General features: G+C 46.7%; 1 protein-coding gene across 1 annotated transcript in view; it reads left to right on the top strand.

Annotated features, from left to right (window-relative positions):
• The window catches only part of LOC149862152 (tetraspanin-15-like), a 196014-nt gene that overhangs the window by 132354 nt on the left and 39014 nt on the right, over window positions 1–24646 (top strand). The window contains exon 7 of the mRNA XM_090052857.1: window positions 24004–24057. Within this exon, the coding sequence (XP_089908983.1) occupies window positions 24004–24057 (54 nt within the window). The remainder of the gene's footprint in view (window positions 1–24003; window positions 24058–24646) is intronic.

Here is a 24646-nt window from a genome sequence, read left to right as displayed (position 1 = left end):
AGACAGCAAAAGGACCGATACGACCAGGGAACCCGGCAGAGAGAGTTACAGCCCGGACAGAAGGTGTTGGTGATGCTGCCCAGCTCTCATAGTAAGTTCGAGACGCGATGGCAGGGGCCGGCCCGGGTCGTTAGGCGAACTGGCCCGGTCAATTATGAGGTCCGAAGGGAAGGCCATCCGAGGGCGTCCCAGGTCCTACATATCAACCTACTAAAGGAGTGGCAGGAGCCGCACGGGCTTCTGGTAGAAATGGACCGAGAGCCGGTAGATGGGGAGTGTCAAGAGGGGGAGACTGGGCCGAAGACCCGGGACGAGGGACCACTTGGGGAAGAGACGTCCCTGTCCCCTTCCCAACAGAAAGAGTTACAACAGCTGATCGTGGAGTTTGGGGATGTGTTCTCAGAGACCCCAGGGAGGGCTAGAGGCGTGGAGCATAGGATTCTGACGCCCCCGGGCCAGATTGCCAGGGAGAAGTGGCGGCGCATTCCTTTTTACCGGCGCCAACCAATTAGAGAGGAGCTTAATGGGATGCTGGCCCAAGGCATCATCACGCCCTCTCGCAGCCCCTGGCGAAGCCCCTTGGTGGCAGTGACGAAGCTGGACGGCAGCTTAAGGCTGTGCATTGACTTCCGAAAAGTGAACGCCATCACCCAGTTTGACGCATTCCCCATGCCTCAGATAAGTGAGCTGGTAGAGCGTATCGGGCAAGCCAATCACATCTCCACGCTGGATTTAGCCAAGGGGTATTGGCAGATCCCCCTTCGAAGGGAGGATCAACCTAAGACAGCCTTTGGGACCCCCTGGGGCCTCTATGAGTTCAAACGGATGCCGTTCGGCCTGAATGGGGCCGCCGCAACCTTTCAAAGGTTAATTGATTGGATTCTAGCACCCCACCAGGAATATGCCGCGGCCTACCTCGATGACATCGTGATCTTCACCAAGACATGGGAGCAACATCTCCAGGCCCTGCGACAGGTCTTGCAAGAGCTACGAGGTAAGGGCCTGACAGCCAATCCAAAGAAATGTGCCCTTGGAAAGTCCGAGACCAAATATCTCGGCTTCCAAGTAGGAAAAGGGCTGGTAAAACCCCTACGAGATAAGGTGGCGGCACTGCGGGACTACGAAGCCCCGGCAACCAAGCGGCAGATGCGAGCCTTTCTGGGACTCGCCAGCTATTACCGGCGGTTCATTCCCTGGTTTGCGGAACTGGCGAACCCGCTAGTAGACACCACCAAAGGGAAGGAACCACCACGCATCAGTTGGACCCCAGAGAGATACAAGGCGTTCCACGCGCTCCGGCAAGCTTTGTGCCGAGGCGCGGTACTCCATACCCCTGACTTTAATGCCCCCTTTATCCTACAGACGGATGCCTCGGCGTACGCCCTGGGAGCAGTCCTCGCCCAGGAAGTGGATGGAATCGAACGCCCGGTGGCATTCGCCAGCCGCCCTTTGAACGAGCACGAACAGAGGTACTCTACAATTGAACGGGAGTGCCTCGCCATTCGCTGGGGAATAGACTATTTCCGGTATTACCTATTAGGCCGCGAATTCCGGTTAATAACTGATCATGCCCCGCTACGGTGGCTCAACTCGGCTAAAACCGAGAATGCCCGGATAATGCGGTGGGCCCTGGCACTCCAGCCATATCAGTTTAAAATCGGGTATAAACCCGGCCGTAGTAACACCGTGGCAGATTTTTTGTCCCGGTGGGGAGAGAGAGAGAACCCACACGAGCCCCCGATACCGCCCCGGGCGGGCGGAGAAGATCCCTCGGGGGGCGAATTTCCCACAGAAAAGGGATCGCCCAGCGGCGTCTCGAGGGGTGGGGTGTGTGAGGGGGCCAGGACCCCGCGGGGCCCGGCCCGAGGGAAGAACCCTGGAAATCCGCCCCGTTTCCGGGCCAGGACCCGGAAACCCGGCGGGGAACTTAATGTGTGCCGGAACCTGAACCGCGCCGGCGCGGGACCAGCGCGGGAAGATAAAAAGGAGACGCTTACCCGCAGAGAAGGACGGAGGCTCCACCCGGAGCCCACTCCAGGAGCGGCGGAGCCACGTGCGGCGAGGCCGGGAGACACGCGGCGGGAGCCGGCGGCAGCGGAGCCAGGAGCCGCGGACCCGCGGACGGTGAGTCAGGGAGCGGCGGAGCCGGGAGCATCGCGGCGGGGGCCGGCAGCGGAGCAGCCGGCGGAGGCGGAGTCGGGAGCCCCGCAGCAGAGGCCGACCGCAGAGCAGCCGGCGGAGACGGAGCCGAGAGCCGCGCGACAAGAGGCAGCGGCGGCGTCCCGGAGGGCGGCGAAGCCCCACACGACCCTAGAGGGACCAGTGGCGCAGGAAACTGCGGAGACAGCAACGGCAGGAGGCCGCGAGGACCGGAAGGTAACGCGGACCCCGGGGGCAACCGGGAAGGGGGCCACCGACGGGGGAACCCTTCTGCAGAGACTTCGGGACACGTGGTCGCGCAGGACGACCCGTGGGCGGGGAAGGCCGGCCGTGGAAACCCCGCTTGGCGGGACACATACGTACGGGGGTTGGGATAACCCCAGACCTTAGGAGCCAGCGGCGCCAGGGGGACTAGGTGCCGCGGGAACACCGGTGAGGGCCCGGCCGGGGAAGGCCCCCCCCCCTTCCCCACCGGACTGGGACTCTACCAAGGGAGCCCCTCACGGAGGCTCAACCCGGAGGACCGGGCGAGGGTGTAGGGGAGGAGGAGCCCTCAGGACCCCTGGACTTTGGAGGTACCGTACCCCACGTGGAACACCAGCTTCCCGGCACGGGTGAACCCCATATTTTCCATCAAGTCATGGCAGGCGAGAGCGGCGAAGCGGGACGGTCCACTGAGTACCCCTCCTCTCCAGGGGACATCCAGGGTTCGGGGTCCCACGGCACGTGGTACACCCCAACCCTTACATTGGGATTTCATTTTGAATAGACTCTTGGATTGCATGGTGAACTGAGACAAGAATGAAAGCCATTGCCAATACTAGAGTGTTAACCTCTGCTACCAAGCAGCAGCTGGGTTTTAGGTTGAGGTTTATTTCCTCGGAGCCAACTAAAGACTGTAAGCTCCCAGTTCCTATCAGTTTTAAGGGGATTTGGATGCCTGGTTCCTATAGGGAGCTTTGAAAATCTTCCTGAAACCTGATAAGTTGTGGCCGAGGGGGCTATTTGGAATAAAAATCCAGGGAGGTGAGAAGATAAGATGTCAGTGGCTTGATGTGCAGTGCTATTAAAATGCCTGTACTTTTGTGTGGATGACATCCCTGATAATCAAGCAGTATGGGCTGGAAGGTGAAACCAGCCTATGTATGCTGAGGAACTGGATTCCCAGGGGATAAAAAGAAAATACTTAGGTTGGGGCCGCTAACTATTCTTGCAGACACTCTTGGCCCTTATCTAGCTAGCGCTGGTACCAACAGTACTGCACGTGTGGTGGGACACACCAGATATATCCAAAAGAAACCCTGATGCGTATTGGGGCTGCTAGCCCACGCTGACTTCCATGCCAGGTGTACCCAAGCTGGCTAGAGTGAAGTTAGTGCTGGTATACCAGGGCTAAAATTGTGCCTCTTGATCACAGCATTGATACAGAGGCCACTCATACCAGTAAACACAGCTCTTCTACATGCAAACTAGAGCTTTTGCTGGTCTAGAAATGTCATAATTGAATCATACTCCAAACCAATTTTGCTTTACTGCAAAAGCTTCTGCTCTGCTCTGAATACTGATGTGGTATATCTGTGCTGGCAACCAGCAATAAAGTAGACTGGGGAATTGCTATGCTGGATCAGACAGTTGGTTCACCTGTTTAGGTATTTCATTGCTGCACTGGCCAATGCTGAATGTCTCAGATGAAGGTACACCCCTCCCCAGGCTCCGTGTTCATAAATAACGTTGTCTGGTCTTATATTATGCCAAGCCACAGTATTAGCCCAATATTTTGTCCTGGGACATTTTCTTGAATATTCATTTCAATATGTGATTCCCACAAAAAGATATTCACGTAGGAAAAACAGACCTGAAATAGATCCTCATGTTTTTTTAACAAAAGTCAGGTTTGTGCTTGATTAATTATGAATGAAAATCTGGTATGTGAAGAAGCGGTAAAAACAATGCCAGTCTTCAATCAGTTCGTTGATTAATGTCCTCTGCCTGCAACTGAAACCAGCATTAGAAATTCATGTTTTCTTTTCTAATTGCCAATAGAGTGAGAGTTGAAAAGAGTCGAGTAACATTGATAAACAGATTGATACTTCCTGCAGTCTGAGATTGCCATTTGAGAGATTCAGTCCTTCTTCTTATCAGGGTATGTCTACTCTGCACCCTGCAGTACCAACAGAGAGAGATGTGAGGCTTGCTAGCATACCAGTAGCAGTATAGCTGTGGCAGCATGGAGCTCAGTTTAAGCTTATTTACCCTGCTGAGAAGCCCAAACTATGCAAGCAGAGAAAGGAAAACCTCTTGAGAATCCCTCATACCAAAATGTTGTTCAAGCAATGGAAGTGAAGAAGAAACTAAAAGATCCCACCAGGAGCTGAAGCGTGCTTTTTAATGGTTGCTTTTTGTAACATTAAGATATTCAACTTGGGCTGTTGCCTGGGGAGTTAGAGAGAGACAATGAAAAGATCCACTTACTAGCAGAGTAATTCTCTACCAGGGTGGGATTCTTTTAAGGGTGCCGTTAAATATTTGAATTGTTATGTGTGCAAATGCCCATGCATGAGTCACAAGATAAACCCAGACATTTCAAATGGGAATCCATAGGGTCAAAAAGATGCTGAGCTGTTCTGGACTTTGTTGAGTTCTTTGTAACAGAACAAATGCTCTATATTTTTTCTGTGGGCCTAAAAAAGAGTGAAAGCTGGAGCTGCTGGTTTTGGTGGAAGTAGTTCCTTGAGTCTAAAAAGGTTGAGAAGCACTGAGCTAGCACTACCTGGTGAATCTAAAAAGAAGTGTGGTAGAGAGAGTGTGAGGGAAAACCTTTCTGCTTAAAAGATAAGAGGTAGTAGCATCCATGCAGAGAAAAGTAACTGAAGTACTTGTAATACTAGAGCTCCTATTTTTTGTTCAGTTTTTCCAGTGGCCAGCACAGTAAAACTGTGGCCCATGACTGGGGCCTCCAAAATGGGACTACCATAAAAATGATGGTAATAGGCTAATTGGTTTTGCCCTACCCTTGTGTATTCACAAGAAAGTGAACATAAGAAGTGCCATACTGGGTCAGACCAGTAGTCCATCTAGCCCAGTATTCTGTCTCCAGCAGTGGCAGAAGTGGATGCTATAGAGGAAGAGCATTGAACCAGATATCTCTACAGTGGTCTGTTCCCTATTCAGTGCCACCCCTGGCATCCACCATTATTGGGTTGGAGATGTTTCTCCAACCATTCTGTTCAATAGCCATTGACAGATCTATCATCCATGAATTTATCCAGTCTCTTTTGGAACCTGGCTATGCCATCTGCCTCCCCCACCTCCTGTGGCAATGAATTTTATAAGACAAGAACTTCAGAAGATCATCCGAACACATTGAAATGTGTTAGTGGGAAGTGGGTGCTTTAGCTGAGGATGGAATCTGGAATATTTTTATTCCCAAAAATTTCATCAGACATCTGCAGTTTGTATTGTATAGGTTTGTGAGTAGGGAGCTAGACTCTTTAATATTATAAAATGCATGCTTGGTGGTTAGTCATAAAATAAGATGCATAGCTTGAACAAAACTTGTGTCTCATTTTAATGAGGTGCTGCTGATATATATCGTTTTTAGCACTCAGTCAGGGGATCTTTGTCTTGGCAAATATAATGTGCTGCACACAGCCTGCTTGCTTGAGAGAGAACCTGGGGTAAATTATGTGTATGGCCTTTGCAGCATACAAAATCCTGAAGTACTTGTAAACCCCACATCAGCATTAAAGCCCATGGAAGCTTTATGTGGTAATGGATTGCAGGTTTGGAGTGGGAATAAGCCACCTGGGCTGAGATCTGCCTGCTTCTTTTTCTATCAGGTAAAATTATTTCAACATGCAAATCGAGACATGCGTATGTCCACTTACTTTGCTCACACTATGGGGCAGCTGTTCTTATGTTGTCACTTGCATATGAAAACAATGAAGTCATTGCTTAAATAGCCAAACACCCCAAATTGTTCTTCGTGCTAGTGAATTAGGAACATCTTTTCCCCATTTTACCAAATAGGAAATGGAGGATAGGAAGTAAACAAACCTGTGTAACATCCATTTTGCCATTGCAGTAGCTGTAGCTAGCAGTACACTAACCTTTCTGCATAGAGCAAACGTCTTATGCTTCCATGTGCAACTGGCTCATAATGAATTCATTGGGGTTGTTACTTCACTTTCTCTCTGACATGAAGCAGGCCTAATAACAGTTGCTCAGGCCCATGTCAAACAGCAGAGCCAAAGAACATAATTAAATCTAATGTGAGCTCTGTCAATAGTTATTAGACTTCACTGCCACCTTCCAGCATAAGAAAAATCTTCGGGTGGAATGTAAAAAAAGCAGCTGCAGTGATGTTCCTCATTTTCCACACCCTTACAGAAAGTGGGAAAAGCATCACTGTAAATCAGATTGATGATGGTGCTTTTGTGAACAATATGTTGGGTGTGCTTGCCCCTGTTTACTTTTAAAAGAGCGCAGTGATGGAAGGAAGTGGCCTGTCTGTTGAGTAACATTTACAACCTGCCTTTCTGAAGTACATTATTTGTGTGCCAGAGTGAAAAATGTTCTAATAATCCACAATAGATTTTTCACATATTTGAACAGAGATATGGCAGCTGCAATGTTACACCAGAGCCATCTATCTCAAGTGCATCTTGAGTCATTTCATCATTATATAGAAAAATGAGCTAATAATGATAAAACCTCCATGTTACTCCTTTCTGTGGGTATACCAGCATCTCCTCCCTTGACTGTCTGTCTCTTGGGCTAGGGACAGAAGTTGCACATAAAATTATTTAAGTGACTAGAAAATGGTTTAAACCTGTGACAGAACAGAACTTCAGTGCACATACGCTAGTTTCAAAATGGCTGAAACTCGTCTAAGATAAACTTGGTTGAATGAAATATCAGACTTAACTGATTTAGGTCAAACCAGTTTATGAAACTTCTGTCGCAGACCCCTTCCAGGTTTAAATTGAATCAGAGTCCCCCAGCATCCCAGCATGCTTTTCAGCCCCTGCCCCTCTGGTCCTGAGCTAGAGGAGGGAGGGCTGGCTCACTGGCCTCACTGGCTGGCTTACTGCCCCCCACCCCCAGCAAACCCCGGCTGGGGCCAAGAGGGGGGTGTTAAACTCACCTTTCCCCAAGTACAGAGTTGCCCTGCCCTGCTGGCTGGCTTACTGCCGGCTGCAGCTGTGGACTACAAATCCCAGAGGCACCTTGAAGCAGGAAAAGGAAGCAATGAGCCACCCTGCAGAGCCCTGCTGTTCTGATTCTGGACTGAAAATCCCAGAGACCTCAGGAGGCAGCAGGACAAGCAAGCAAACACATAGCCCATGCTATGTTTACACTTCTTCAGTTTATAGTTTTTCAGAGAAAGAACTATTCTCGTTCAACTTTTTATTTATTCAATGCCACTACCTCCCCCCCACCTCCAGGGAGACCATGGGCTGGGGCCTGGCCACACCCCTCCACTCCAGCATGGCTTTCTTTCTTCCCTCCCCTTTGGCAGTGGTTGGCAGGCATACTCTCGTGCCCCCCCAGCTTCTGGCTTGGGCCACAGCAGGCATATGGCTGCATTTCCTGAATCAAAACCAAATGTGTGTTCATTTGCTTATTATTTCAATCTGTGCAGCACAGACTAACCTGCAAAGACTGAATCAATTCATCTTTGGGTTTTTTGACTGTCTGTACTTAGCCTTGGGGGAAAAGATCCATAGAAAGGCTGGACGGTGGACATCAGGCATTGTGTACCAGCAGAAGAGCACTGTATAAATGTATTCAGTTGCACACCATTTGGTTGCTTCCACCTGACAAAGTGAGCAAGTAGGAACTCAAGTCAAAGCAAAATACAAGAATTAACCAAAATCCCAAATCCACAGACATGTAGCTAAGAGGTTTTTGTGTAGATGGGGTGGGGGTAAGCACACGTGTAAAAATCCTGGAATGTCAGCCTTGGGCTGTCAAAGGCAAAACAAATGTAGTATGGGACCTGCAAAACTTAGTCATGTCAAGCAATTTGCGTTAAACATAAAGAGGTATGGGTGAAGAGAGAGAAAGTATAGATGTGTGAAGAACATGCATGTATATGCTATATCTGCCCATGTGTGTTTTGCATTTGCCATGAAGTTCATGATCCCCCCAAATTGTATGGATTTATATAGAGAAGAGAAATTAATCTCTTGATTTAATTTAGTTGCTGCACACGCTCTCTCCTAGAGCAAGAAATGGAACTTAACAGGGTTCATCCTTCTGTCTTGTATTCAAAATGCTAATGAGACCACAGGAAGGGAGTCTTCAAAGGTGGAAGCAGATTCTTAGGGTTTCATAAGGATTTTGCTCAATCAGTGGGTTGGAGGAGAAAGGGAAAGACAATAAGATGAAATGGATTATGTGAACCTGAAATGCCTTCCTTGATATAGTTAGAAACAGCCAGCTGTATGTGACTATTCACTGATGGAGTGGAGATGGGGGCAAGGGAAACAGATCCTGCTAGCGAAATTAGAGCTAGAATAATGAAATCCCCATGTCACTCACTCACCAAATTACTCCAAAATCTGTACAGAAAGCAGTGGCTTCATGCTTCTAAATAACCTAAGGAAATGACCCTATGTAATCCAGAATTAATGTGCATTCTTTGCTCACCAAAGCTCACCTATCTTTATTGTGGAGGACTCCTGCTCTGTTTAGGGGGCGGGGGAGGAAATCAAATGCAGCTCTGCTTTGCAATTTACTGCCTTTGGGTCAACATCTGAAAATCTCTTTCTCACCACTATATGGTGAATGGAACTATCCTAGCATGGTAGAGCCTGCCTTTGGTTCAAAGACGACGTTGTTGGAGTGAAGTTGGGGAAGGGGTCGCTCTCAGACTACAATTGCTATTAGGCTGTAGCTTCTGGTTTTAAAATGCACTGTATCCTGAAAGCACCTCAGGTCATTGGAATAAACAGCATTGTCTTTCACTCTGTACACAATGCAAATAGTAAGAAGAAACCATGTGCCCATAATTGTTTCCAGCTCACTGTGTTCACTAACTATGTACCAATGTGCCAGGCTTAGCAACATGTACGCTGATCTTCTGTTTGGTTTCTGGCAGCTTCTGAAATTCAGGACACTGTGAGTGCCACTCAGTAAATAGGCATATAAACATGTTACATGAATTATTACATACACATATAGTAAGCTAAGGTTTATAATCGCTGTCTTGTGCGCATGTTCTCTCCCATGTTGAATGCAAGGGACCTTACCTCCATTTTGTTGAGGGCTGAACTATTTCTTGCTTACTGCAGAGTAAGAATATATACGTGAGCAGTTATCACAGAGGCATATTAGAGTTGTGTTATAAATCTGTCTCCTCATCTATTACATGGTAACTTGTTTGTGTTCCCGTACCCTGAAAGGGCTCCCAGGGCAGCCTATTTCTACACGTCCAGTTTTGGAGATGCATTGTGTTTAATTTTTTACATCTCCTGGAGGGAATCCTGTTTTTAATTTCCTTATCACTGCTGCTAGCAAGACCATCTGTCTGGCTTTGAATTAGTTGTGCAATGTAAGTACCTCATGGGTCTGCCTGAGCACACCTTACTCTGGTATTATGTCTCCCTCTTTGTGAGCTGGCATTTTGCCCTGTGCCACGTAGAGACACCAAAAGTTGTTTTGCTTTAGAAAAATGATACCACGTATTTCCCCATGTGCAAGAGCTTGTCTGAGTTACGGTGCAGTGACTGGTAGATCGCTAGCCTATACAGCCAGTTGTGCCTGGAGTGCTTCAGATTAATCACTTGTTTGTCTGGTTACTTGTTTGGCAGTATGGTTGGTGCCTGGAAGAGGATGCATTTAGTCGCATGCATTTAGCTTAAGTTGTGGTCAATGTATCCTTTGGTTGGCAGGTGAATTACTGGTTTAAATCTTGAAAGGAACTATTAAAAAGGTATAATGGCATAGAAATAGTCTGGTCATTTAATGAGCAAAAAGAAACCCACACTTCTCCAAGTCTTTTGACAAGTCTTTTGCTGGCAGGAGGTGATAAAAAGGATGAGAGGGAAGAGTTGTTTTTGGCTCGGGCATCTTTCCATGAGCAAGAGCATCTCTCACCACGCAGAGGTGCAACCATCAAAGCAGCAATGCTTCTAGCGCTCCTTGCTCCCTCCTGCTCTGCACGTGCCACATGAACCATGATGCCATCCTTGCCCAAAAGGCTGTAGCGGGTAGCAACAAACCTTGTGAGAAGTGCTGGCACCCTGGCAGAGCACTGCCAGTTCAAATGGAAAGTAGCCAGTATGTGAGGCTACAGTGGAGAGTGCTGTTTTGGCAGTGGAGGGGCAGGAGTGGGGGCTATCCTCATTACCATGGCCCAGGCAGGACAAGGGTGTAGCCAGGTTGAAGAATACTGCATTTCAGCTAGCACTGATGGATAAACCAGGAGTTGTTCATAAGATCACAGTAATTAGAGAGGGAAAAGAACTAGCAAGATTGGAATCCATCTGTCTGGCCAGATCAAGATGTTATGCTCTGGGAGGGGTGAAACCGAGCAGATGAGAAAGAGAGATGAGTTCAATCTTGCCACCTGCTTTTGCTCTTGATCTCTTATCACATCAAAGACAGTTAAATATTGCCCTGAGATCACTTGTCTGTTTAACCAAGTTCTGTAGCTGGCAGGGGGACATGATGCAGAAAGAGGTGAGTTTAGGGAGGAAGTGTGAATTGGAGAGAAGCCCACATACTAATACAAGTCCATGGTGTGATAACCTTTGAGGATTTCACCGCTTGCCCACACACTCTGGTTCATTCTCCACCTTTGACAAAATGGATCCTTTGGCAGCATGTGACTGGAGGCAAGGCACAAAGTATGTTGGGAGGCTGCAATGTGGTGCACTACAGAGGTACCTGGGCTAGCTCCGTATCTGCTGGGCTGGGTACCAATAACAATGTCGTTGCAGCTACACCGATCTCAGTGAATGATGCAAACCTTGCCCAAAAGCAGGGCAATTAATCTGCACTGAGCTCCAGGCTATCATGGCTACAGTGCTCTTGGGACCCAGGTTAGATAGCTCAGCAGGAGTTTTGATCTCTCTGAACTACCTGGAACCCTTGGGCTTCCCTTGTGCCTGTGCCACTCTGGGCAAGTTATCCCCCATCTGCAAAATGGACTTTTTAATGCACTTTCTTCCTCTTTGCAACATACTTGGAGCCCTAGAAGATTCAAGAACTGTTTCTTACACTGGCATTGAGATAAAGGACTTCCCTCAGTGTCAGTGCTGAAAAGGAAATGCGTATCTGGATGCTTGCTTCTAGACGTGCAGTCTCTAAGCAGAGCTTGGAGCACAGGGATGGTTTACTGTGTGAAAGCTTTACCCTCCACTACCCATCGTTACCTTTCCCACAGCTTCATGGCTGTCAATCAGCAAACAACCCTAATGCTAAATCTGTTTTAAAGTAACATTAAAATATTCCTCCCGAACCCTTCTGAGACTTCCTGTCACCTGTCTTTTTCATTGGACTACATGGCGCGCACTGCTAGAGTGCTCTTCCTCGCCTTCTTCAAAGGGGTTTGACACTGGGGACCCAGACATCTGTTGATGATAGTGAGCTCTGAAGGCATCCGCTTTTCCAGTGGTACTTGCTGTGCAGCAAGTTTTGATTGGGTTGGGAAATAAGACTCGTGTCGAGTCTCTTGAGCCTCTCAGCCTGTTGACAACCAAAAGCAGGCTTCTGCTTTTCTAAAGATATTGGTTTTGATCACAATGTGTTTAGGAGTTTCCTTCCCTTGTTAAGAGGCTGAGAAAAAAAGAGCTAGGTGCATTTGCTTGAGGCAGCTTGTCATTGTCTGCTTAGCCACTTGTACTTTACGATAGTTTGCCAGCTTTGAAGCGGGGCTAGTCACTAGGGCTGTGCAAAGCTTCAGATGATGATTCATATTCGGAGATGATTCAGAGGCCAAATCTACTAATCTGAATTGAATTGCGGGAAGCTTTAAGCTTTCCAAATCTATTTGGAGCTTCCAAACCAATTCGGAAAAGATTTGGAGATTCGGCCATAGGGTATAATGGGGAATCAATGAAATATCTATAACTTTGTTGTCTTTTGGATGATTCAGACAAAACCTGCAGAGGTAGTAGCCTCTGCTGAGAGCATGTTGCCTGCCAGGTTTCAAGGGGCTAGGTGCAAGGGATTCTGGGAAACTGCACCCCAACGTTCTGAAAGCAAAACTCAGGTTGCATGTGTGTGTTAAGCCACAGCAGGGTCAAAACTGTAGGGGTGGGAGCCCCTGCTGTGGCCACAAAGCCTACCAAGTTTCAAGGAGATAGGTGCAGGGGTTTGGGGGCAACTGCATCTCAAGCTGTGAACAATCAAAACTCATGACATGGGTGACACTGTGTGTTAAGGTGCAGCAGGATGAAAGCTGCAGGCCTGTTAGCTCCTGCTGCGGCCATGAAGCCTGCCAGCTGTCAAGGAGATGGGTGCAGGGGTTCTGGGGCCCTGCACCCCTAGCTTCTGACAGACAGAACTCGCGACATGGGTGCTTGTGCAACTATGTCTGTCTTGGGGCACAGGGGCAGGATGGGGAGGACTGCTGCAGGCCTGGCTGCTAAGCTACTGTGTTACCAATCAATCATGGACCAGGGACCAGCTCCATACACAGTTGCTTGATAATGAGTTAATTAGCAAGGATTAACACCTACAAAACAACAGACTGAGAGGAAATAATACAGACAATCAACTGCCCCAAGACAGAGACAGTCAGTTGCACAAGCACCCGCGTCATGAGTTGTGTCTGTCACCAGCTAGGGGTGCAGGGCCCCAGAACTCCCTGCACTGATCTCCTCAACAGCTGGCAGGCGTCATGGCCACAGCAGGGCTTAGCAGCCAGGTCTGCAGTATTCCTCCCATCCCCCTACCCCTCCATGCCCCAAGACAGACACAGTTGCACAAGCACCCGTGACATGAGTTTTACCTGTCAGCAGGTAGAGGTGCAGGGCCCCTGAACCCAGAACCCCTGCTCAAATTTCCTTGACAGCTGGCAGGCTTAATGGCCTCAGCACAGGCTAGCAGGCCTGCAGCTTTCACCCTGCCGTGCCTTAACACATAGTGTTACCCATGTCACAAGTTTTGCTTTTCCGCAGCTTGAGGTGCAGTTGCCCCCAAGCCCCTGCATCAATCTCCTTGAAACTTGGCAGACTTCACTTCAGCAGGGGCTAACATCCCTGCAGTTTTGATCCTGCTGTGGCTTAATACACACACAATCTGAGTTTTGCTTTCAAGATTTTGGGGCGCAGTTTGCCCAGAACCCCTATACCCATCTCCTTGAAACTTGGCAGACTTCACGCTCTCAGCAGAGGCTACCACTCTGCAAGTTTCATCCAAATCAGACAAAAAACCCCACAAAGTTACAGATATTTCATTGATTCCACTTTATACCCTATGGCCGAATCTCCGAATCAAAGCAGGAAACCGATTCAGAGCTCCGAATCAAATCGCCAGCATCCAAATTGGCTGAATCCGAACCCAAATAAAATAGTTCCCTATTCACACAGGCCTACTAGTCACCAGTCCATTGTATCAGTGGATGTATAATTTTGCATCTAATAAGTTACTCCAAGGAATTAGTTTCTGGTGAGTTCCTTGTGTTTATTAATTCAGCAGCATTTATTATGTGCAAATGTCTAATGTGTATACTCTCTAGATTTGATTTGAATGTGAGTTATGTTGTGATCCATCAGATGAATTGCATAATGGTGTTTCTGCTTCCTGATTGGATGCACGTGTGGGCAGAAGTTCTTCCATATGTAAACAGATTTCCCAGATATATTCCCATGAATAACTTGGAAATGAATTTTTCATAAACATGCAAATAAAACGGTTGTGTGAAACATGAGCAGAAAGTGAACTTAAACAGATGGGGACTTAGCCAAAAGTAGTATATTTAAAATGTATGTGACTATTCATGCCAATTGATTTTGCAATACTTGCTATCCCCTTCTATGTCTTTCCATAAAAATAAACTTGATTTGAGTTGTAATCCATACTGCTAGTTCAGTCTTGCCTAATTTAGCTGAAGCCAGATACATTTCTGGAGTGGCTTTGAAGAGCTAGTTCTTGAATAGCTTTAGGGTCTTTTGAACTGCAGATGTTTCAAAGCTCATAAGCTCTTTAAATAATGCTCTGGGCAGACTGGCTGAATACCTGGAGGATGCTGAAAGGTTTGGACTGTAAGCCATTGTTTCAAAGGTAATCCAGGTTGATAAGAACTCTCTGCACAAGAAACAAATTGATGATCCCAGTTTAGCTACTAGTGAATACATCCCCCTCCCGTGACAAATCCCACTATTACAGTTATCACTTGCTAGCCACTCTGTCAATTAAGGCTAAGAGGTCAGAGTCTCAGTGTGCCTGATAGTGGGAGCCCACCCACCCTTGGTGACCCTCCTGCTCTGGGCTGTATTAGGAAGCTAAGAGGAGGGGAGCTTGCATTACTGTCCGAACGTGTTGCATTGGTTTTGTTGGATAGAGAACTTCTTCCAGGCAGTCTATGCAGCATCCTTCATGAGTATCAAATTCTGCATGTATAATTAACTGTGGCCCTGAAATTCTCTCAGTCAATATTACAAATTAGCTGTCACGTAAGGGAATGTATTTTCTGACTAACAATAAGGATCTTTGAGATTGGATCATTATCTAGAAAGCGCTTTCCCAATGACTATTTGTGCCTGCTCCATTAAAAATCTCCAGGCAGCTGACCTTGGGCTGGGCTGGGCTGTGCAGTATGCAGGGCAGGGCATTGTCTCCCCTATAAAATCGCCTGCCTGACATTCAGCATTGGGTTTGCCTTTATTGGAAGAAGCAAATTTGTTAGATGAAAGGCAAATAAAACAATTGTCACTCTGTGCTTTTATGTGGAATTGTGTTAGCATAATTGCATTGCCGGATGCAGCAGGTTCTGGCCATGCCTGACAGCTTGACTAACATGGAAGGTGAACAGCAAACCAAAAGGGGGGAGAGAGGACAAAGATTTCTCTGTTTATTGCTCCTTTATGATGTATAAAGGCACTTCATTTCTTCCAAAAGAATTAAGTTTTCAGCTTGTTTTTACTTTGGAAGTTCTGGATCTTTTCCTTTCTCTTCAGCAGAATACCTCAACAAAACTCTTTCTGGGACTTATATCAGACTGCAGCCCAGGGCTACATAGTGTTTCTGCCTTTTCTCTCCTGCACCCTAAATTAGAAAGCAAAAGTCGGACTTGGCTCTTGAGGAAGAGCCACTTCTGTAAGGGGATGAGTCGAAAGGAATAAAGAGTGGAATCTGCATTTCTGGGCTGCTTGGTGGCAGTGGTTAAGTTGGGGAATACGGCATTGGTGATACGAACAATCCTGACATGAGCCAGCTGCCCTCTGGCTTCATGACTGATTCAGTATTCGTGTGAAATGTGTTGGGGACCTTGGCCTGCTCCTCATCAACAGGTGACCCTGTTACATGGACAGTTACCCAAATGGCCTCCACTTACATAACTAGAAGCCCCAGTGTAAATGAAGCCCTACCAAATGAAGCATTGGATTTGCCTGGAAATTGTTTCTTTCTGTGCCTCATCATGGAAATAGATGAGACAGGTAGGGGACTGCGGAAACAGAGGTCCAGAGCGTAGAGACTTGCAATATCACCCAACAGCTCCATAGCAGAACTGGAAGGCAAAAATAGGTCCCCTGATTCCCAGGCTGTTGCTCTGCCCTCTAGGCCTTGTTTCCCCCAGCAGGCATCACAGCAAAGCCATACAGAGTTGATCAGGGAGGCTAAACTCTGTCCTTTTGCATCTTGTTCCTCCTGCTTATGGAAACATCAGCATGGGGAAGATGTGTTGGGCCATAGCACAGCCTGCACACAACCTGTCTTGGGATATGCTTTCATCTGTCTTGCGCCTTTCACCAGATGCAATTCATTTAAAAAGTTCAGGTAAAAGAATAACAAGTGAGTCTATGTACTCCTCCAAGCCATATAGGACACTAAAATTACCCTCAGATACCAAGTAGCCTGCGGCTCAGATAGATTCAAAGGCATTGATAATCCTATTTAGTAAAAGATATTCCACAAACCTTTTGCTAATTAATGTGCACCTGGAAAGTCCTATTGAGTTTCACCTTCCCAGAAGGATACTTAAGGCTTTGATTAAAATTCACAACATGGGAGAGGCCGCCGTGTTTCTCATTTTTCCTTTCCCTGTATTCAGTGCTCCACAAAAAGCCTTTTGCGGATCCATTGGTTATGCCCCCAAATATTATATTTAACTTCACAGAATTGAACTCAGCCCCTCATTCAGTTTTCTTTCCATTTTTGCTCTTGCTCCTTGTGTGAATAAAGGCATTAGTCAAATGTGAGCTTAGACCTCAGCAGTAGGTCCATGAAGGTAAGAGTCCAGCATGTGCTAGTGTTCATAAAGCTTTAGTTAAGAGCCAGAATTCATATGAACACACAGATGGATTTTACAACAAATGGTCGGGTCCTGGCAGGTCTCCTCTGAAATACAAGATTCTTCAGCACTGTGCTATGGAGTGACTTCACTTCTGACCCTGTTCTCAGATCACGGTGATGTCCCCTCCAAAAACTAATCATTCCTGTTCTTACTTAAATTGTGGGCATTCCCACCTCAATTTGACAGGGTGTAGAAGCAGACAACTTTACTTCCAGCCTCGTTTGCCCCTTTTTTAGACTATCTGGAGGCACTTTATCCCCCTGAGTTAATCAACCTTTTCCCTCTACAAGCCTCAGAAGCCCCCACTTTTGCTGTCAAAAAGAATAGATGGCTCCTTTCAAATGAATTATCTGTGTTATAATTAATAGAAAAGGGCTGTCGGCCCATATTTTGGCTGCGGGTGTTGACAGAAAGTTTGTTCCAATTTCTCAGAGCCTTTCATGTAAGAGCTTCATGCAAATAATGACTGCTGGACTTCACCTAGTAATCGTCTCTCTTTCACTCAGGAATTAAATCAAGAGTTTTTACTACATGCCCAGAGAATATTATTTTGTTGGAGAAAAATTGTGTAGAGACCGTGAGTGCATCTACAGGTGCAATTAATGTGGCACAGCTTGTGCTGGAGTTTATTGCTCCTGAGCATTGTGTTTGCACATGATCCCAGGACCTCAGCACTTTGAGCTGGGGCAGAGCAGCCCCAGCTGGCAGGGGGCCCAGGGGCCAGCCTGCCAGCCCAAGGCTGCTCCAACCCAGCCCAACGTGCTGTGGAGGGGCTGGCTGGGGCACAAGGGCGGGGTGCTTCAGTGCAGGGCTAGTTTGCAGGCAACCCTCACACTAAAGTTCCCGTATCCCCTAGACAGCCCTGTTAGAGTCTACATGTGCATTGCAGCACAGTAAATAACTCCTCCGTAGGACAGTACTTGTGCCTGGCAGCACTGCCCTACACCAGAGCTAATTAGTAGGGCTGTGCGAAATTTTGCCACCAGTTTAGTTTTGACCTGTTTTAAGGTTGAAACAGCAAAATCGAAACAGAACAGCTATGGTCAAAACAGCCTCAAAACAAAATGAGGCAAATCGAAATATTTTCACGTTTCAATGCTGTTTCGACATTTCATCCATAGGCTATAATGGGGAAGGTTGAAACAGTCTATAACTTTGTCATTTCTGGCCTGATATAGATGAAACTTTCAGGCATGGTAGCCCCTGCTACAGCAACAAAGCCTGCCAAGTTTCAAGAAGATAGGTACAGGGGGTTCAGAGAAACTACACCCTAAAGTCTTGAAAGCAACCTTATATCACGTGTATATGTTAAGCTACAGCAGGGTCAAAACTACAGGCATGCTAGCTCCTATGGAGGCCACAAAACCTTCCAAGTTTCAAGGATATAGGTGCAGGGGTTTGGGGAAAACTACACCTCAAGCTGTGGACAAGCAAAACTTGTGACATGGGTGACACTGCGTGTGTTAAAAGGCAGCAGGGTGAAAGCTGCAGGCCTGCTAGCCCTGGCTGATGCCATGAAGCCTGCCAGCTGTCGAGGAGGTAGGTGCAAGGGGGTTCTGGGGCCTGCACCTCTCACTGCTAACAGGCAAAACTCATGACACAGGTGCTTGTGCCTCTCATCACTTGCCTGGGGGTAATTGACTACAGTATGAACATTTGCTGGCAGTGTGATGGTGTAACCAGCAGGTGTAACAATATGCTGGCGGGTCCAACAATATGATGCATCAATTGATGCATCTCCAGCAAAACCGTTGCAAAGAAGTGATTCTCCTCTACTCGGCTCTTCTCAGCTGGAGTACTGTGCCCAGTTCTGGGCTCCGCACTTTAACAAGGACGTGGTAAAGCTTGAGAGAGTCCAGAGAAGGGCTACCCATATGATCAGGACTTGCACAACAAGCCATATGAGGAAAGGCTGAGGGACCTGGGACTCTTCAGCCTGAAAAAGAGGGGAGTTGCTAGCAGCTTACCACTACTTCAGAAGTGTACCTCTCGGGTTCACGAGCACACTTTTGGGGAAAACTAGGAGTAATGGCACAGTCTGGGCTCCCTAGTTGTGGAGTAGTTTTTCCTAATGTTGAGTCTGAAATGAGCCTGAAAGGATCCTGAAACAACCTTCTAGGAGTAACTCCTGTTACTCCTAGTTTTCCCCAAGGGTGCCCTGGTGAATAGTCGTGGCTAGCAGGGGCTAGCAGGCCTGCAGCTTTCACCCTGCTGCGCCTTAACACAACTAGTGTCACTCATGTCACAAGTTTTGCTTGTCCGCAGCTTGAGGTGCAGTTTCCCTGAACCCCCTGCACCTATCTCCTTGAAAGCTGGCAGGCTTTGTGGCCTCAGCACGGGCTACCATGCCTGCAGTTTTGACCCCACTATGGCTTAACACATGCATGTGACATGAGTTTTGCTTTCAAGATTTTGGGGTGCAGTTTCCCCGAACCCCCTGCACCTATCTCCTTGAAACTTAGCAGGATTTGTTGCCTCCACAGGGGCTAGCATGCCTGCAGTTTTGACCCCACTGTGGCTTAACACATACAAGTGACATGAGTTTTGCTCTCAAGACCTTGGGGTGCAGATTCTCTGATGTTTTACTGTGGAGCTAATTAGTTAACTCTGCAGTAAACGTCTTGTGTAGACATGGACAGTCCCTCTGAAAAGCAAGGAGATAGATGCCTATCACCTGGACATCTGATGGATTCATCTGATAATGATTCAGTGCTTTAAACACATTAAGGTAGAATTAATTCAGTCTGGCAGGCTAGAATGGTGGTGATGTACTTACATGACTAAGGCCTGTAATTGTGGCATTAATGATGCAGAGGTCATGTGTACATAGGTATGCTTCTTGCAGTAGAAAATCGAGCTCTCACATTAAGTTAGGTCATGTTGTCTGTCCTCCTACTGCAGATGGTGAAACACACCCACAGCAGGGAAGTGAGCAGTCACACAGAACAAAGCAGAGGGTAGATCCCACATCTCTGAGTCTTGTACTTCCTTTTTAATATGCACAGTTATAAACAAGAACACATTTCTTAGTAAAAGCTGCAAAATATTGTTGTCTAAATGCTGGCAGAGGCTGGAGGGTATTTTAATGTGGAATTCAAACTTTTTTCATGAAAGCGATCTCTCCTTTTCTACCATCTGTTGTGCTTGTGAGTGTAAATTCTACTTTTCCTTTCACTGAGAGAGACCAGCCAATTACTTTCAGGCCATTGTTGGCCAGCTCACATATTATTTGCAATCTCTGATAATGGGGTAATAACACAGGGCAGAAAACACCTTTTGAAAATATCTGTCTCTCCCATACCTTATCTATCAAGGTCATTCTGTTTGAGGAAATTAAAATAGCTGCTTAACAGAATGAGAGAAGAGATTGACAGAGATGAAATCAAGCAATGGTAACAGATGCATTTAAAAATGAAGCAGGCTGGGTTGGGATCAATGTACCAGAAAAATTTGATGCCAGCAGGAACTGGTGTCATGAAGTCATTGCTGAGCTAATGGCCTCATAGCACCAGGAAAGAGAGATGAGCTGAGTCATTTGATTCAAAGCTGGAAGTAGCCAGAAAATGAAGTGGTAAATAAATATGAAATGAAGCAGGGCACTGTGATACCCAAAAGCTTGTCTGTATCTATCCCAACCATGTAGTTGGTCTAGTAAAAGATATCGCCCATCAGAATTCTTGCTTCTCTTAAATGATCAGTTGGTGACCTATTTATACAGCCAAAAAATGAACCCTCTGAACAAGCCCTAGGAGCTTTAATAGAGTTATGCCTATGTGATTTCTTAAAAAAAAAAAAAGATTATTGGACAGAAACGTGCTTAGACATTCTTCTAAAAACCAATGCTATTTTAAGAACCAGCAAACCTTGCTTCAGACATAGCATTTTAGCCCATTCTAATGAACTCTACAGAAACAACGGTATTAATATATTGCCTCCATGCCCCAAATGGTGGGGGAACTGTACAAGTGCATTGTGCAGTGAGTTCCTGTTTCAGCCGATTTTAATTGTTTCGCTATTGCAGTTCTCTGCCATACATTCTCTGGGGGATGGTGGGCACCAGATCCATGGGTATGTTCTTGGGAGTATTCTGCTAGGACACATCAAGCACAGACAGAAATGATATTTGTCATGCAATCGGCTTCTTGGAAATGCTCTAAAGCTGTGCCCAGACAGAAAAGCACAACTACAGAGCCCTCCAATCACATGGCAAATTAACCCTCACTGTAGAAGTTGAGGATTCAAACAAATATGCTCCAAAGCGGAGTGCCTTCATTCATTTCTGTTTGCTCTGCCTGCAGCACAGCCTGGCCCCAGCTGCTGTCCCAGGATGGGAGGGGGAAAAGGCAGGGGAGGGAGGTCTCTTCTGGGGTCTTCTCAGCCCTGTTGGAGCGGGGTGGGGGAAAGTGGATTGGAGCCTCTCACCTTGGTGGGGGACTCTGGTCTACCTGCCCCTACTTCAGTAGGGCTGAGAAAACTGGAGAATGGACCTCTCTTGCCTGCCCTCTCCCCCCATCCCATCCAGAGACAGCAGCAGAGCTGCAAGGGTTGGGGTGGGGTTGAGCTAGGGGGAGAAGCTGCACAGAGGCAGCCTGTCTCCCTGGATCCACTCCAAATTGGAGCTGATCCTCCAGCCTCCCAATCCAACAGCTAACATCTGTTGGGTTTGGAGGATCAAACTAACTCATGGCCCTTTCTGTGGCTCACCATGACTTAGACCCAAGAGCCGCATTTCTTGTCTGTGCCCATCAGCACCTCAAGGAGACAGATGTCCTTGGATCAGTAGCAGGGTGCGTGTGCGGCAGGGGAGTCTTTTCAGGCTTTTGAGTACCTGGGCAAACCCATGTGCCCTGCCATAATTTCATGGCTGCGCAGAATACATTCTAGAGAACAACACTCGGCTTGACAGCGTGCCGGGGGAAAGAATCCTTTCATGTGAGGTGGGTGGGACACCAAGGTTACAAAATTGTAATTGAAGAGGGAATTAGAGGGCTCAGTTCTCAGTTGCACAAAGACTCCCAGATACCTGTCAGGCAGCATAATAGAGCCTTAACATAGACGCTCATTATATTTGCACTCCTTACACTATCAAAATGATTATAAGACCCGAGCCAAAATGTGCAATCAGGAGTTCCACAGAGACGGATAGGAGTTTTGCCCCATACTTAAGGAGACCCCGGGTTTCACCCAATTGTTAACATGCACAAACACCTCCTTGATCATAGCCTCTTTTAACTCTGTTCAGTCTGTTGCACAAAGGCAGCTTAGCAGTACGTAACTGGAAACTGCAATAGTCATGTTTTACAAGAACGCCGTGCTGTAACATATTGTAGGAATAATGAGTTGTGGGAAAGTAGCATAGGTGTAATTGACCCACCAATTAGAAAAGAAATGGGCTGATGCTTAATGGCTAAAATCTCTTCAGTGGTGCAGTTCTTTTTATGCTGTGTTGTGCAGAGAAGACAATTTGCACTGCAAAGGAACACACTTCTTTTCATGTCTGTGCATCTAAAGCATGGAAAGTTGGTTTTGTTATCCAGGGGCTTTTATGGGTTGCCAGCATCTTCTTACATCTAAAATTATCATGCTTTCAAGGTGTCCATTTTGGGGACAGAGTACCTTCTGAAATGTGCCAGGTTGAGGAAGCTTCAGTTTGATCCATGAAATAAGCAAACAAAATGCATCACAGGCTGGATCCTGAGAGGTGCTAAATTACATGCCAGTCAGCATGCTCATGAATCCTCCTGCTGACTCCCTGAATACTGCCCCTAGCTATTTTGATGCCTCTTTGGTTTTTGTAGGAATAAAAATTACCAGAGAAAACCCCAAAACACTACAAGAAAGTCTGTTTTCTGACAGGAGCAGGGAAGAAATGGTTGCAACTCATGAGGAACCCCTGCCTTCATAATTCCTAGGCCAGTTGCTAAGCCCCCAGTGCAAAAGTCCTCTAGTAACTAACTGGGAAAAGATGGTTTGATTTCTTTCAATCAGCCTAGTAAAATTGTGTAATGAGGGCACCTACCCTCATTCTCTAGCACATTTGTGCCTAGCTCTTAAACCATTAACGCTGATTGGAGGTTTGCTGCTGACTTCAGGGAGCGTAGGATCAGTCTCTAAATCCCACGTATTGCTGTTTCAGGGCCAAAATACTTCCAGGAATGTTTAAAATAAAATTTGTTCCTATAGGAAAGATTCCTTACTAAATGGTCAAAGGTTTTTTTATAACCTTCTGTGTTACCTTAAGTAAGTGAATTCCCCCTCTCCTTTTCTTGGTCAGTTTAGATCATGAATTCTTCCGTGTAGGAACTTTGATACTTCGTGTATATAAAGCACTGAGTTCAACTGGGCTTTGATCTCTGTCGGAGGCTTTGGCACTTCATTAATGCAACTAATGGCATTCGTGCAGGAAGAACTATAGGACAATTTCTTGGAAGTTTTTTTACCCTGCCTTAAAAGTATAACGTTTCATTTTCCTGAATCTTTTCTTAACTCTAGTAAGAACAATAATTAAGGGGGTAAAAGGAATGAAATGGAAGTGTTGGCTTTCTTTCATCTCTTCCATAAACCCATTTCACATGCTGCATAAAGTTAAAAATTCACCCCCTACCCCCTTTCTGTTTCCTGACACAAAACTAGCAATAGCAGCACAAAGCACAGGTCACCCTGCTTCCTCGACCTGGCTGTCTCAAAGTCCCCCTTCCCCATTCTGATCAGCCTCCGCTCTTCATCCTCGCTTCCCTAGGAAAGCCAGTCTCCCTCCTCTGTCATCCAAGTGGAGTCGTGAGCCCCCTGCCACTGGGAAGTCATTTATCCATTTCTCTGCCGGATATACACCTGTGAACAAAGAAAGATACGTCAAGCAATGCGGGTGACCTCTTACTGACTGGTTTTGGTCAGGCTAAATACCCAAAGGGGGAAAATCCCAAAGAGGGCAGAGACGTGGTTGAGGGGGACACAAGGATAAGTGTATCTAGTGGCAATGTCTTGAAAGGGAAGGGGACTGTCCTAAGGAGGACTGGGATCAGCTCTCAGATGTAAGGGTGGGAGGAGCCCCAAGCCATCGGGGCCTGGACTGAGCGAAGCATTTGGTATTTGCCAGCAGTGGAACCAAAGGTGTCCCAGTTCTGACTCTCAAAGGGCTCTGGGGTGCAGTGTGCTGGTGGTGACTTTGGTGGCATTTGGCAGAAGTTCCCACTGATGTGCGAGCCAAAGGCTGTTGAACTGTTTGCCTTGCACTATGCTGAAAGGTCTGTGTCACCAACCAGGGGGGCAGAGTTTCATACCCCTTGTGATTTCTTTTGCCTTTCCTCAAAAGAGTGCTTCTAGTCTAAAACCAAAACAGTGCTCCCAGTCTAAAACTGTTCTTCTGTTAACAGGTCCCCGGAGAAGTTGTTAACACTCTGTGTGGATACAAGACCCTTGAAAAAGAGGTAACGCTCTCCTTTTCTTTCATCTGCCAACTCCTTGCTTATAGGCTCCTTCTTCACCTGTTAAAGGCAACTGCTGCCTGAGGATCTGTCTGCCAGATAGGTTTACCAGGGCATGCTACAAAGCTCCTCTCTCTCCAGGATCAGTTGGGAAGGGAATATCACCTGAGGGGATGCTATTCAAGGATGAAGTCTCTCTCTTTTGTTCAGCAGATTCATTGGTTAATGTCCTATTTTATGGGTTGCCCTCTGTCCTTATTCATTTATTCAACTATTGGGGCACCTGCTGCAGAAGAGCTGTTTCTGTCATTGTCCTTATGCTTGCAGTCATGCCTTGCATGCAAAAAAAAAGCAATCTAATAAAAATAGCTTCTTTTTTTTTAAACGGCTGATTAGCTGAGGAAGGCTTAATTGGAGCAATTTTTTTTCAGTACTTTTATGAATAAGCTGATCTGTAAATGTTTTTTTTTTTCCCACGAAGAAAAGTTTCATCAGAGAATAAATCCCTTCGCAGCAGCCTGAGTGACTGCCAAACTCCTAGTGGTGTGAACTTTTGGGAGACCTGTGCAGCTAATGGAGTGCTAGTCTGGAC

This window comes from Crocodylus siamensis, chromosome 6 (assembly GCF_052110815.1).
Source record: "Crocodylus siamensis isolate JL-2025a chromosome 6, ASM5211081v1, whole genome shotgun sequence".
NCBI lineage: Eukaryota > Metazoa > Chordata > Crocodylia > Crocodylidae > Crocodylus > Crocodylus siamensis.
This window is presented reverse-complemented; position numbering and strand designations above follow the sequence as displayed.